Source organism: Octopus sinensis, linkage group LG22 (genome assembly GCF_006345805.1).
Source record: "Octopus sinensis linkage group LG22, ASM634580v1, whole genome shotgun sequence".
In the NCBI taxonomy this organism is placed as follows: Eukaryota; Metazoa; Mollusca; class Cephalopoda; order Octopoda; family Octopodidae; genus Octopus; species Octopus sinensis.
In genome coordinates, this window is record NC_043018.1 from 4139869 (window position 1) to 4155958 (window position 16090).

The 16090-nt window shown below is 35.4% G+C and overlaps 1 protein-coding gene across 8 annotated transcripts in view; it reads left to right on the forward strand.

Annotated features, from left to right (window-relative positions):
• Positions 1-16090, forward strand: part of LOC115223141 (DENN domain-containing protein 1B) — a 222531-nt gene that overhangs the window by 122576 nt on the left and 83865 nt on the right. For 7 of the 8 annotated variants that reach the window (XM_029793558.2, XM_029793554.2, XM_029793559.2 and 4 more), the window contains 7 exons: positions 157-206; positions 1031-1138; positions 2135-2294; positions 6451-6504; positions 12465-12526; positions 14957-15055; positions 15141-15191. In XM_029793558.2, coding sequence (XP_029649418.1) covers positions 157-206; positions 1031-1138; positions 2135-2294; positions 6451-6504; positions 12465-12526; positions 14957-15055; positions 15141-15191 — 584 coding nt within the window. Of the gene's footprint in view, positions 1-156; positions 207-1030; positions 1139-2134; positions 2295-6450; positions 6505-12464; positions 12527-14956; positions 15056-15140; positions 15192-16090 lie in introns of those variants that run through there. The other variant, XM_029793562.2, reaches the window with a different exon arrangement.

Sequence of the window (16090 nt, forward strand, 5' to 3'; positions counted from 1 at the left end):
GTATATATGTATATATATAATATGTATGTATATATGTATATATATATTATGTATGTATATATGTATGTATGTATATATGTATATATATATATATGTAATGTGTATATGTATATATATATGCTTTATTTCTTACTGTATTTTCCTTATCTGTTTCAGGGAATTTTAAAAGATGTTCCAAAGTTTGCTTATCCTTGTTCAACAGAATGGTAAGATTTTATTCAGCATGATTGTTTTTCATTAGTTGAGGATTATGTTTAGTTTTTTCTTCTGGTTAATTGCTTAGTTAAGGAGAAGGTGCTGTGCTCATGGCTCTTTCCAAGAACTCTGCAACTGGTTGATTAGCGGTGGGAGTGTAGATATCCTGAAGCCAGAGCTATCGCCTAAATGCATGCAACAGAGTGGACTTCACTAAAGGTACATCTGTTTTTTGTCCGTATACTATATTCATAAATATGTTCTGTTTTATGTAAAAAATTTCTCATCACCTGAACCTTTGTATGGTTGTGTATGTGTGATGAAGGATTTTATTTTGCAACAGCTTCATTCTGGGTTTGATCAGACTGTATGGCACCTTTCTGTAGTTCAGGCCAACCGAAATTATGTGAGTAAAATTTTGGTTCAATGGCCATTCTTGTTCTTTGCCATACCCTTCTTTCACCTAGCCCATGAGTGCCTTGAGAATCTTCTCTGATGTAAACAATCAGAGCAGGTTTCCTATCTGAAAATAACTTCTTTCATTCCACTCAGCAGACTTACAGACCATAAAAAAGGTCATAGACACTTCGTTTCCTCTTGTGACTAAGCCATGCTTCATCCTTCAATCTTTGCACTGTATTAATGATTTCCTTTTCTCCATAAGTAAATTAAAAGCTGTACTGCTAAGAACTGGTGCTGTGAACCAATCGGATAACTTCTTTAATTTCTTTCAATTGTTTATTTATTGATTACAACATGATGATATATTGTTAAACCCCGTTACGAGTCTCTGTGTTGCTAAACACCATTAGGATTACTTGTTTTACTCTTTCAGTGCTGCCGTTGACTATTTCACCTTTGTACTTACTGATACTAAGAGTAAGTTTACTTATGGATTCTGTCGACATGCTACTAGTGCTCAAACGTGCCTGTGTATACTCAGGTAAGTGAACCCATTCTGTTGTTGTTTATTAATAGTAGTGGGGAATGTTAGGAAGCAAATGTTACTAACCACTTTTGACTTCATCATATTCATGTTGCTTTTATTTTCTTAATTTTGGAAATATTGATTTTTAAAAATTTTCTTTTGCATCTCTCTCTTTCTCTCTTAACTGTTCTGTGTCCATATTTCTAATGAAATACAATGTGACATTTTGGCAGTTGTCTAACATATAGTTCCTATGGTGTTCATTCTAGCTCTCTGCTCTCAAATTCTGTCGAAGTCAACTTTATCAACATTGAGAGGATGAAAGACAAAGTACCAGTCTTGGACTGGAATTGATTCTTCTTTTTCTCTCCCCACTCTCTGTCTGTCAGTCTGTTTGCTGTCACTCCCCCTCTGGCCCCCTCTCTCTCTGGTAGAAATTGACATGTTCAGACCTGGAAAGAGTTGGGTGTTACCAAGTTTAGAATACCATGAACCTGCTCCTGTAACTCTACCAGGAGTTAAGGATCCATCATCATTACTTTGCCTATTTTTCTGAACCAATTCTGTTGAAAATAATTAATAATTAATAATTAACTAACTTCTCCATTATTAAATTGACATTTAATACAAAGTTAACAAAAAGATTTCTTAATTACAGAGTAGGCCAAAAGTCATGCACAAAATAAGTCCAATACACTCTGGAATTGTCAAAGACATTCTTCAATTTTTCTAAAATTGAATAGAATAAAGGAATGATGAATACATATGTACATGATGAATGAAATTGATAATAAGAATAAGAATAACATAATGTAAATAAAATGCCAAATGCTTTGGTGTGTAACTTTTGGCTCACCCTATATTATGATAGATTTAAATATAAACAATTTACAAAGGATGGTGGTCTTATGCCATAGAACCAGGGAAGGTGGTTTCTGGTAGGTTAAGATCAAAAGGTTATCTGCTCTTCGTTATTGTAATCTGATGTTCTTTGTATTTCATTTATTTCAGTTCCCTTCCTTGGTATGAGATCTTCTACCGTTTCCTCAATCTACTTGCCGAAATCAGTAACCGCACTGAAAAGAATGATGTTACTTTGCTTCTTAATGAGGCGTACAAGCTTGATTTACCTGAACCTTGTAGTCAGGTGACAATTGTAGCCCAGGAAGAGGTAAACAAAAACTTATTTTTGTTGGTGTTGTTGTTGTTGGTGATTAACCTCAGCTGAGTCCTGATATGATCCAAAGGCATTCTACTTGTGACTGTCATGCCTTTGTGCTTATCAAGGCCTACATTGCTCAATGTATATATCTTTACTTATAACCCCAGCATGATTTGAGGGAAATTTTGGTTTTATTTCTAGTAGGTCAAGTGACTGCATAGGTTGTGTGGTTGTTGTTGTTGTTGTAGATTATGTGTAGCCAAATCTGTTTGAATGTCTCGGTGACATGGCAGTCATGGGTGACTATTTGAGGGTTACTCACAAACCCAATACATCAGGAATATGTTATGTTCTAATCTAGTTTGTGGACCAAATTTTAAAATTTCTTCATTCAGTTTTAGGACATGGTACAGTGAATCTGTTTTTTGCTCTTGTTGTGAATCATTTTTTTTTGCAATACATAAAAGGTACCCAATCTGGTGACATGTAAGAGGCACTTGTGCTAGTGACACGTATGAGGCACCCTGCCAGTGACACGTACAAGGCACTTGTGCCAGTGACACATACGAGGCACCTGTACTGGTGACATGTGAAAGGCACCCAGTACATTCTGTAAAGTGGTTGGCATTAGGAAAAGCATCCAACCATAGAAACCAAGCCAAAATAGATGACTGAAGCTTGATGCAACACTCCAGCTTACCAGCTCCAGTCAAACTATCTAACTCATGCCAGCATAGAAAATGGCCATTAAATGATGATTTTTGTTTAGTCAGAAGATTAAAGCAGTTCCCACAACCTTTTACAAGACCCTCAAACTGGCTAAAGGGAGGAAGGTTAAACTGGCGACTTGGCCCCAATGCTTGCAACAGAAAGGGCTTCACTAAAAGCACACAAGGTGCCAAGTGATGGTATTCAACTGGGTGAGGAATTAAGTCTATCACCCAGAATGTGCAATGCCAGAGCTAATACTGCAAGGCATCTGATTTGCCTCTCTAACAGTTCTGCCAATTTAAAGTTGGGTTGGAACATTGTTTTTGTATATCTGAAGTTGGTTGGTAATAATTGCAACAAACATAGGTGCAGATATGGTTGTGTGGTAAGAAGCTTGCTTCCCATTTACATGATCCTGGGCTCAGTCCCATTGCATAGCACCTTAGGCAAGTGTCTTCTACTAAAGCCTGTGGCTAATCAAACACTTGTGAGTCGATTTTGTTAAACTAAATGAAGTTTGTTGTGTGTGTGTGTGTGTGTGTACATGCATGTCTTTGCGTTTTCCCCTACCATCACTTGACAACCAGTGTTGGTGTGTTTACATCCCCATAAGTTCATGGTTTGGCAAAAGAGATCAACAGAATAAGTACCAGGCTTTAGAAAAAATAAGTACTGTGCTTAATACATTTGACTAAAAAATCTTCAAAGTGGTGCCCAGCACGGCTGTTGTCTAGTGACTGAAACAAGTAAAAAATAAACAACGAGATGCATACTGAAATTGAACTCTGTCATCATCTGTTAGTGTTGATTTTCTCTTGGATGTTATATATACATGCTACAGGAGGCTGCTAACACCTCGTCTGATCCTGGAATGGAAACAGCTGTTGTGGGTAATTTTAGCAATAATATATACACATATAGTTTGCATTTGTCTGGAATAGCTAAGAGATGAAGTGATTTTGTATTTATTTTTAATAGCAGACAGTAGTTGTAATAAGACATAATGGCTGGATGTCAGTGTTTATAATAATGCTGTGTGGTCACTTGTCCTGCTAGAAATATCAACTAAATCTCCATCAAATCAAATGCTATCATCAAAACAAAAAGCAAAAGGGGAGGGGAGCATTGTGCAGTGTACTACAAGTAGAAAAAAGACAGCTCTTGGTTGATATGCTCAGGCTCATAAGTGTACTCAGGGCTGCTTTTGGGCTAAATGACATCTCACACAAATATATATTTCTTTACTACCCACAAGGGGACAAACAAGGACAGACAAAGGGATTAAGTCGATTACATCGACCCAGTGCAAAACTGGTACTTTATTTATCAACCCCGAGAGGATGAAAGGCAAAGTCGACCTCAGCAGAATTTGAACTCAGAGCATAACAACAGACAAAATACTGCTAAGCATTTCACCCGGCGTGCTAACCACTCTGCCAGCTCACCACCTTCATCTCAAACAAATATAGAGAAGTAATATTGACATCACCCTACTATATATGGAAACTCCTAATTTTATTAACATGAGACAACACCTCACTATATATGCAAAAGTTGTGGTGTGTTATAAGAGGTTTGTTTTGCAACCACATGCTTCCCGGTTCATTTCGCTATTTAAGTCACTGAAGCATATATAAATCAAACTATTTCTTTAAACAAATTTTTAGTATAATATTCATTATTTATTGAGATAACTAAAGCTGGTTCATTTTTTTAAAAATAGATTTGAAAAAAAAATTGTGTAGTAAAAAGCTTGCTTTCCAATTCTATGGTTTTAGGTTCAATTCCACTGCATGGTACCTTGGGCAAGTGTCTTCTGCTACATCTTTGAACCAACCAAAGACTTGTGTATGAACTTGACATGCAGAAGCTCCATCTTATGTATACATGTGTGTTAGTATGTGTGAAAGTGCTTATGTTTGCCTTAATAGATTTCTCCACCTCCTCCTGTTTTATGTCTGTTTGCTTCACATTGTTCCCAGTGTAAGTATGGATCTTCTTCCTAATACACAAATGGTACCTTTTGCTTGTCTGTGAATATGGAATGGTAAAAATTCTTAAATACAAGCCTCACCTTCCCAAGGTTAGGTGTAGGGTTAGCAGGCCCTGCCACATAAGAAGGTTTCTTGTGAAGAAAATTTAACAGGAAGCAAAACAAAGTTAATTGTATGAGGCAAAGGAGGCTGCCTATCTTAGGAGCTAATGTTATCTTTTGACTTAAGTTCTTGTACTGCTCTGTTCTCCTCTTATAAACCGACGAAAAAAAAAAATTGTCACTTGGATGAAAAAATTATTTTGAAAATTTGTTTTGTTTAAAATTGTTGCTTTTTCTTATTGCTAACAACTCAGCATTTTTGATTAACAAACAGTTGCTAAACCTGTTTGTCAGCCAGGCAAACTGAGAAATGTCTTGTGTAATGTTTCCCAGCTGTTTATCATAATTTTTGATACTTTGAATCCATACTGAAACCTCGTGTGCAGCCTTCAATCTTTCATACAGCTTATGAATCATATATTTTGTAAATTAAAATGACTTTTAGCATTTTGATGTGCACTGACCAATACACTGTCTTGCAGCTTAGAAGGAACATTGATACTGAAGCAAGCCTTTGTTCTAGAACCCTCACTGACTGAAATAGTAAGGTTTGAAATCCTGATTATATGGACATGGTTCAGTGTGTTACTGTCATTGCTATTATACTAAGATAAAATTTTTTCAAAATCTTACGAAACCAATTACGTTTTCAATAGTTTTATTTTACCAATGAATTTGCTGATTGTATTTATTTAACTGAAAGTGTTATTAATATTAGTTTCAAATTTTGGGACAAGGCCAGCAATTTTGGGGGAGGAGCTAGAGGATTACATTGACCCCAGCATGTAACTGGTACTTATTTTATCAACTTTGAAATATGAAAGGAAAAGTTGACCATGGCAGAATTTGAACTCAGAACATAAAGACAGATCAAATGCTGCTAAGCATTCTGTCTGGTATGCTAATGATTCTGCCATCTTGTCGCCTTAACAAAGTTACTAATATTTTTGAAGTCATTATAAGAACTAGTTTGTGAGTTAATCACCAAGCCCACCTAACACTTGATGGATCTCAAACCACGTATCAACCTGTAAGTGGCTTTGCTATTTTTGGGGGGTGGGGAGGGGGTCTCTGATATGGGGTGCATAATGTTTTACGTCATTTACTTGAAAATCTTTACTTTTAATTCGGAATTTACTTTGCAAGGTGATTTCATGTGGCAGACATGAAACTAAAATGGTACACATTGTTATGTTGGACATTAACACCAAACAATATATTGAATCTCATCATTTGTGTTTGTTGTTTTCTCTTGTTTCATAACGAGGGTTTATCATATCTAATGTTGTTTATATTAAAATCTTTGCTGTTTATTCATAATTTGGTAATGTTTTCTCTTTTTTCAACTCTCTTTTTTAGATGTTTACTTTCACTGCTCCTGATCCAAATAAACTCCCCAGCATTCCAGCGAGTGTGAGTAATCACAAAAAAGCTTTCTCTCTCTTCTACTGCAGCTGATATTCTTTTCAATTTTGACATCCACAAAAAAACTATTTCTCTCTTTTTTCTCTTTTACAGTGTTTTTCTTTCCTTTCAGTTTTCAGTCTTGCTATATTATTTTGTCTTTGACACACTCTCATCATTGCATCATCACCTTGCTCATCCCCCAGTCTCACTCATCTCCTGCATCACCTTTGCCCCACTCCACTGCCCTCACCTGTCACGTCATCATCGTTACCCCATCACTGTTGCCCTATCATGTCTCACTCAACTCTCTCTCCTCTTTGCCCTCACTCCCTTACCCCCATCACCTTCCTCCTCCCTTACCCCACATATTACCCCTACGTTTCCCTTCCCCCTCTCACATCTCCCTTCCCCCACATCTCCCTTCCCCCCACATCTCCTTTCCTCCACATCTCTCGTCTCTGCCCTCCTAATTTCTCTCCTTACTCCCACGTCACCTCCTGCTGTTTAACGAGGTAAACTGTTCCTTGTTATATTTTTATTTGAAGTGAAGTGAACTGGTTAGTTAGAAACAATGTTGCACTGGCAATTGATTGCAAAATGAAATCCCCTATGGTCCTCTCTGTCACCCTCTTCCCGGACCAACCAGCCAGCAGTTATATAAGTGGCCAGTTGGGACAGACTCATTGTGTGCCAATAAGCTTTGTTGTTTTCTCCAGGTCAACCATAATGAAGCATACCCATGATAGAAAAGGCATTCCAACTCTGATCATTCCATCTGTTTAGGGCAGTGCTTCTCAACCAGGATCCATATGACCCTTTGTTGTCTGTATGAGATTCTTGTGGGGATCTACACAAGCAAAAAAAAAAAAAAAAATCAACAGTTGTATTTTCTGGGTCTGTGAAAAAGTTTTCCTTAGATGTATTTATGGCAAGAAACATCTCTCATGATTCATATAATTCATCGCACACAAGTTAATGTGTGATAAACAAAATAGGAATTTTGAAACAAGTCTCTATAAAATTAGTTTTTACATATCGAATGGCTATGGGGGTCCACTAGAATAACATAGTAATCAAACGGGTCTACAGGTAAAAAATGGTTGAGAACTACTGAGGGGTTTCTAAGATGACAATACCCAATGTCCTTACAGTTTATGACTTAGGGATGTGATTTGAGAGCAGTTTGGCTGTTATTTTTGACAATTCAAATGACCATAAAGAAGCTTTATTGAGTTAACCTCTAAAATATTAGCTAAAATATTAACTTCTAAAATATCTATATTATTTGTCTGTTGCTGACCACATGGAGTTTTATATACATATATTAGGTGTGTCTGTGTGGTTGATAAACTTACTTTGCGACCACATGGTTTTGGGTTCAGTCCTGCATGACACCTTAAGCAAGCAACTTCTACAATAAATCTGGGCCAACCAATGTCTTGTGAGTGAATTTCATAGACAAAAATTGTGAATTCCTGTTGGGTGTGTATCTTTGTCCCTCTACTCCACCACTTGACAACGAGTGTTGGTTTCTTTACATTCCCATAAGTTTGTGATTCAGAAGAAGCGACCAATAAAATAAATACCAGACTTAACAGAAGAAAAGTACTGGGGTTCATTTGGTTTACTAAACCCTTCAATGTGGTGGGCACAGGTCCAATGACTGAAACAAGTAATATATATATATATATATATATATATATATTATTACACACATATATATATATATATATATATATATATATATATATATGATAATAATAATAATAATTTGAGGGAATATTCAGGGAATAATTCAATTTAGAAATACTAAATCAAATTTCACAATATATATATATAAAAATTAGAAAAAACCACCTTTTATCAATTCAAAATGAACAATTAAATTACACCATCTTGAAAATTACATATAATAGAAATATTCAAAATAAAATAACAATAATATACTGATGATTAAGTAATGTGCAAAATAATAAATAAAATGTATATATTTGGTAGAATACCAACATGTATTTTGTGGCTATATTTAAGAAAGGATTATAGAAAAAAAATTAGTAGTAGTAGTATAATCACTTCGATATAAATATAGCAACTCATCAGGTAAAAAAATAAACTACAATAATAAAATAATTAATAAATATACATAAAAAATCTTTTAAAAAATAAATATATTCTTTAAATATATATATATATATTAGAAGGTTTGGAGGTGATGTACAGATATTATATATTAGAAAAAAATAAGGTATTCAGAGATCTGGATGTTTGTACATATACAAATATTTATTAACATGTCATATGTTTTTACAAATTACATATTTTCATCTACTCTGATAGATTCTTCAGATTTAAATTGTGTGAAGGGATTTGTCTCTTTTTATAATATTAGTGAATGGATTGGGGTGGAGAGAGATGGGGGGAAAGAAGAGTAATGTGGAGTTTAATGGGTAGGAAAAGAGGGAGAGGAATGGAGAGATAGTGGAGGGAAGAAGTTTGTGTATGTGCCTGTGTATCTGAAAGGAAGTGTTTTGAACAGGAGATAAAGAAAAAGAATATTTTTAAGTAGGTGGCTGGAACAGATGCTTACTGTGGTTTAGCCAGCTCACCAGGGGGTCTGAAAGAAAAATGTTTTCAAAGCCAGAAAATGTGTTTTTTCTTAATGTCAATGGAAAATAGAAAGAGAGAAATTGGTCAGTTCTTTCAATAGAAGATGACAAGCGGATTCTGTAAAAATGGCAAGACCAGGTGGTTACTCTAAGGGAGGTCTATTTTGGTGAGGAATAATGAAAGTTATTTTCCAAAAAATTGTCTGGACTTATCATCATCATCATCATCATCATTGTCCAGTGTTTGATTCCCATTCCTGTATGGGTTGGAAAATCTGGATGCAAGAATGTCTCTATTTATGTATACACACACACACACATATATGCATATATCTTAGGGTTCCAGATGGGTTTATAAGGAAGTTGATGTGATTTTCATATCTTCAGCCATTCAGTTTGGGGGAGAACTTTATGAAATTCCATATATTTTCTGAAGAAGGTGTCATTCCATGGGCATTTATAGAAGGGAAAGATCTTGAATCTTCCTTCTCCACATGTTTCTAAGTGTTTACTCAGTGGAATCTTTCGCACTTCCTCCTGTTGGACATGTTGTCAGTGAATTCTTGCTCATTGGCATAAAGAATTTCCAGTTTCACCTATATAGTTCTCCTTGCATGTGGGACATGTTATGCAATGTATTAAGTTTTGTGTCTTGCAATTCATATTTGTCCACTCTTAAATTTTATTTGTTTGTTTCCTAATGTTTTATTTATATCCCTGGTTTTATTTTTTATTCAAGTTTTTCCCATAACTGTACCCAATCTATTTGTCGAATTCGTTCAGCTCTTATTCTGTTTTATTCCATACGTTCCTCTATACGCATGAATGTATGTGTGTATGCATGTATGTATGTATGTATGTATGTATGTATGTATGTATGTATGTATGTGTATATATATATATATATATATAATATATATATATATATATATGTATATAAATATGTATTATAGATAGATAAATAGATAGATAGATAGATAGATATATGTGTGTGTACGTTTGTATGCATGTATATACATATATATATATATATATAGATAAATTGATACGTTTATTCACATACATATGTGCATAAATACTCTCATATACACATTATTCATAACTCTTTCTCTCATTCTTTTGCCCTCATCTTTACTTTCTTCCTTCTTTCACCTCACTGCTCTTCCTATTTCCATTCTATTTTCATTTCTTTTCCTCCAAATTTCAATATATCTCATGCAAAACCCATCTTCTTACAATTATCTATATTACGTTAAAATACATTCACAATGCCGGATTCCCATACACTCCATATCTCCTTTAGAATTGAATATTTTAAACATACACTGTGTAACTAAGACAAGCACATAGACCTACGTGCAACTACACGGTACATATTATCTTTTTATACACATTTCCTCAAAATTCTAGACATATTGTTTAATTCTCACCTTTTCAGATATTTTCGTTTTCTGTTCTGCTTTCTCTGTTTATTTATATCAGGCTTTTGTGAATATATATTATTTGTTTTAAATTTCCATTCCTCGCTATTAACGTAAACATTTTTTCCCGAAAACATTCTATGTTCAAAGTCATTCTCTCTCACCCTCTCTCATACAAACAAATATAAAAGCAATTAATATTGATGTGTGGTAGAGAAAAAAACGAGGATGTGTTAGCAGGAGTGCTGCGTACCCGATACAGGTATCATCTGTGTGTGATTATATATTTGGAGATGAGGCTACTGCAGATCCCACATCTACTATATCCACATTCTTTCACAAAGAATTCGGTTTCATACTCTGATGAGAAGTTTGCTCTTATCAGTTGTTTTTTCAGGTTTTTCTCTTAGAGTTTACTGCTTCTTTTGCAGTATTTGTTTAATAAAATTTCTCATTTTGGGGCTTTACATGACTATTGGTAAGTTTGATTGTATAATTTGAAACGTGTTGGTAACTCCAGGGTTGTGTGTGTTTATGAATGGGACAATGTTTTCTTTGTTTTTCTTTTTTTGAGTTCTGAGTTGTGCGATGTCCAGTTTCATTGCTCTTGAAATTCCGGTTTTTATTAATTTGAGTGGGTATTTCTGTACTAGTAGGAAGTTTTTAAGTTCATTTAGTCTTTCACTTGCTCTAGGACATTGGGTGTGTCTTGGCAAGTGATTGTAGCAAACAGGCAGACTAAAAGTAAATAACAATAATAATGATAATAACAACATCCCTTTTTGGTATAGGCACAAGGCCTGAAATTTGGAGGGAGGGACCTAGTTGATTTCATACACCCTAGTATTTGACTGGTATTCTATCAACCCCAAAAGGATTGGAGGCAAAGTTGACTTTCGTAGAACTTGAACTCAGAATGTAAAGCTGCTAAGCATTTTGTCTAGTAAGCTAACAATTCTGCCAGCTGACAGCAATAATAGTAAAAATGGTTTCAGATTTTGGTACAAGGCCAGCAACTATTGCGGTGGGGGTGGTGCTAGTCAATTAAGAATGTTTCTGTTTAAGTACAGGGCCAGCAATTTTGATGGGTGTGGAGTTAGTTGATATCATTAACCCCAGTAATAGAGTGGTACTTTATTTTATCAACCTGCAGAAGGATGAAAGTCAAAGTTGACCTTGGCAGCATTTGAACTCAGAATGTAAAAGACCTGGAAGAAATATTACAAAGTATTTTGTCCTGTGCTTTAATGTTTTGTTAATTAATACCAATTAATACCAATGTTGGTACTAATTTGATTTAGGATCAAATGAAAAAACTTTAGTCACTGTGTCTGATAAGCTAGCCCTGACTTTAAAGACAGTTTTAAATTGCTAGTGTGTTTGAGTGTTTTATTTTGCTACTATAATGTACTATAGAACATGTTGGTAGAATTTTTACCTAACACTGTTCTAACTAATGTAAACAGCTTCTCTCTCTCTCTCTCATGTGTGTGGTGTGTGTGTGCCTGTGTTAACTGTTAAAATATTGATATAAATGATATTAAACATTTTAGCAGTTAATTTATTTAAAGTTCTTTTTCACATTACAAATATTGAACCAAGAGAGGACACCTTGCTATATTGGACATTAGTCAAATAACCTATTCTGCTAGTGCTAAGGGGTTAATAAATTATCTTTTGGATATAGAATAGTAGAGTTAAAACACCAGTTAATCAGCAGTGTTTTTGGTGGCTTGTGGTTTTGAAACCAGCCTTTTAAGTTTTGAAAGTTACTCTTCCCTTTAATCATGAGTATTAATCACTCATTGGTAGATGCCCTAAATAAAGGAGAAGTCAAGAAATTGAACTTATTTAAATTTTCTTTTTATTTTTTTTACAAGTATTATTTTTCCAAATTATTGAAAAATGCAACCTAATTTTTTATTATTAAAATTTTCAGCGAAATTTAACAGAATATTACAATGCAATGGATACCAGGAATATGGTTAAGATATTTGCAAGGTAATATCTTTATTTTTAGTTGTTTTTTTTATCTGATGTTAAATTTAAATTTATACCAGCTGTAGAAACATTGCCAGATAAGACCGGAGCCTGGTGCAGCCTTCTGGCTTCCCAAATCCCCGGTGGAACCGTCCAACCCATGCTAGCATGGAGAACGGACGTTAAATGATGATGATGATGTTGATGATGATGTGTATGGTCAAATGGACAGTGTTACTGGATAACGAAGCTGGAATGATCACCATCATGATTATCATCACCAGCACTATCGTCATCATCAACATTGTCACCCTAATCGTCATTTTACACTTGTTTTCCACTGTTATATGTTGGGTAGTTCAACTGGATACAACTGGTTGGAGGACCATGCCTTGCTCCAATGTCTTAGTTTTGGCAGAGTTTCTACATTTTACCATGTATATCTTTCTTAGCACTGAGCAATTTACAGAGTGTATTGGATGCATTTTTTCATGGCATCAACACTAAATGGGTTGCTTTGCCATCAATAAGATAAAAGAGCTCACTCAAACCCTGCATTGTCATTGCTTGGTTCAATTTATCAATCACTTACAGAGTGTACTGGATGCTTTTTTTTTTCTTCTTGCACCAGCATTGATGGGGTTGCCTTGTTGCTCACAAAGCAAGATGAGTCCCTATGATGGATGAAACAGATTTATTGTTGTGAGAGGATGGTATTGGAAAGAATGGTAGAGAGAGCAGTGTTGGGGTAGCGAAAGTAATGGAGGAAACAGGTGAGGAGAAGGGGAAAAGTAATGTCAGGAATTAATGTGACTGTTTGTACAGTCTGGGGTCTACACTTCACCTTCCAAGAACCCAGTAGATTAAAAATTGGCACAGCTGAGTGGAAGCATCTCTGCATGCTAAGTGAATGCTTTATTAGCTTAGCTTGTGTTGTTGTGTTCAACCTCCTCCTGTTTGTCTGCAGAAGCCACTCAGATTCAGGTGAGAGTTTGGTAATTCTTTTTGAAACTTGTTACCATTGGGTACAGATTCTAATTATGTTTATAGGCTTTGTGTCTGCGTTAGTTGGTGTACAGCAGTCCTTTTTGTGAAATCTTGCTATATTTGACTTGGTAAATTAATAAGTCTTACTATGGGTGGGTGAGACAGGGCCACTAACCTTTCTTGCCACACAATAACTCTGAATAGATTGTGATGACCGATCAAACTAATAGAAAAATGAGTGTAAAACTGATGGTGATGATATGTCTATCACTGTAAACTGACCGTTGCTGTTTAGCCCTGAGTCAGATCTAATTGAACAAATGTAGAATCAATAGCATTGCTGTTGTGATTGTCCCACTTTTGTCTTCTTTTCTCCCAGTCTAATATTACATCATCCAATGTACTGTTTATATAGGATATATATATATATATATATACATACATACATACTGGAGTTTGGTGCAGCCTTCCAGCATGCCAGCCCAATTAAATCATCCAACCCATGCCAGCATGGACAACAGACATTAAATGATGATGATAGTCTTGTGGTTTTGATTTATGTGCTACTTGGTGACATGAAGAAGCAACCAGTACACTCTGTAAAGTGGTTGGCATTAGGAAGGGCATACAAGTGTAGAAATCTTGCCAAAACAGACATTGGGACTCAACGTAGGCTTCTGATTTGTCAGGTCCTGTCAAACTGTCCAACCCGTACCAGCATAGAACATGAATATTAAAAGGTGATGATAATTATATAAAAACAGGAGACATGGCTGTTTGGTAAAGTTCATTTTGCAAATACTGGATTCTGTGTGGATCCCAATGCACAGTATATTGGGCAAATATTTTCATGCCTTGCCCTGGGCTGATCAGTGCCTTTGCAAGTGAATTTGGTAGATGAAAACTGAGAGAAGTCTATGATGTGTGTGTGTGTGTATTTACATTTTCCTAAGTGTTGAGCTGCTGATAATTTATGTCTTCCAATATGTGTTAACATATTGGAAGAGACATACAAGCGATGCCCCACTTGAAAAACAGTTAATGGTTTGTGACAAGAAACTGGTTGTAAAACAATGAAAAAAAAACATGTAAAATGAATGAATGATACCTGTGTGTATACAATCTTTTTTAACCTTTTAACATTCAGGTTATTTTGTCAAATGTAATGTTTATTTATTCCTATTGCTGTGAATTAATCTTGCATTATCTCATAGCTTTGAGATTTCAATGAGATGATAGTTCACTTTCAGAATGACATTGTAGGGTAGGTATGAGAGTGTGGATCTGGCTAGTTTGGACATAAAGCAGGTAGAATATTTTGGTCAATTTAAATGCTGAAGGGTGAAGATACTAAGGTGTGATTTAATTGAAATTTGGCTGATATTCCTTATAGGTTAAATGAGTAACTTTGTAGAGGCACCTATTGTTGACTCAGGCTTTCATTGCTGTTACTCTTCTTTGCAGTTTGCTTCATGAACGTCGAATCCTGTTTATTTCCAAGAAGTTGAGTCGTGTCACTGCCTGCATTCATGCAGCTGCTGCTTTAATTTATCCAATGAACTGGTAATGGTTATTTTAAGTTCAAATTATTGACCAAATAACATTTCATATACTACTGAAACTTAAACAATATTTTTTTTAATTCCAGGCAACACTTGTTCATTCCTATTCTTCCAAACAGCTACACAGATCTCCTCAGGTAAGTAGTACCACATCAATTATATAAACACATTTAAAGGAGTGGGCTGTGTAGTATCTCATCAACTTATATATAAAATAATTATAGAGAACCTGGTCATCTCTTCAATTTTTTAAATGCTGCTACCTTCAGGTTTTCTTGTATTAATTTTTCCCTCATTAATTTCCTTATGATTAAATTTATATATTTTAAAGTTTAAATAGTGGTTTGCAGATTTAGCAGATAACACATGCATGCAGTTCTACAGTACATAACTACTACTCATTCTTAATGTGTGAGCATGCATGTTGTGTGTGTGTGTGTGTGTGTGTGTGTGTCTATATATACACATGTACACAACTATATATATATATATATGATTAGATTAGTGCTCCATCATAGTTTAGCAACTATTATAACGGCCTATGCCCCTCACCCAGGGTTACCTGATGGACAGAAAGACCGTTTTTATGACACCCTACTGCAGACCACCTCATTGACGAACGACAGGGACCTTCTCTTTGTGGCTGGTGACTTCAATGAGCATGTTGGACGATATGCTGAGGGCTTCTATGGCGTTCATGGAGGCTATGGTTATGGTTCTCGCAATGAGGAGGGAACCAAGCTGCTGGAGTTCTGTGATGCGAATAGTCTTATGGTTTGCAACACTATCTTCAGGAAACCGACAAGCCACTTACCGTTTGGGCCAGCATACTAGCCAATTCGACTACATCCTTGCCAGAAAAAGGGAAAGATGGCTGCTTATAAATGCCAAAACCTTCCGAGGCGAAGAATGTACCCCACAACATAGACTGGTAGTCAGTGACTTTAGGATCAGGACTAAGAGGACAACTAGAAGACGACCAACATGGAGAAGAAGGGTCTGGAAGCTTAAAGACCCTGCAAATGGACGGAGATTT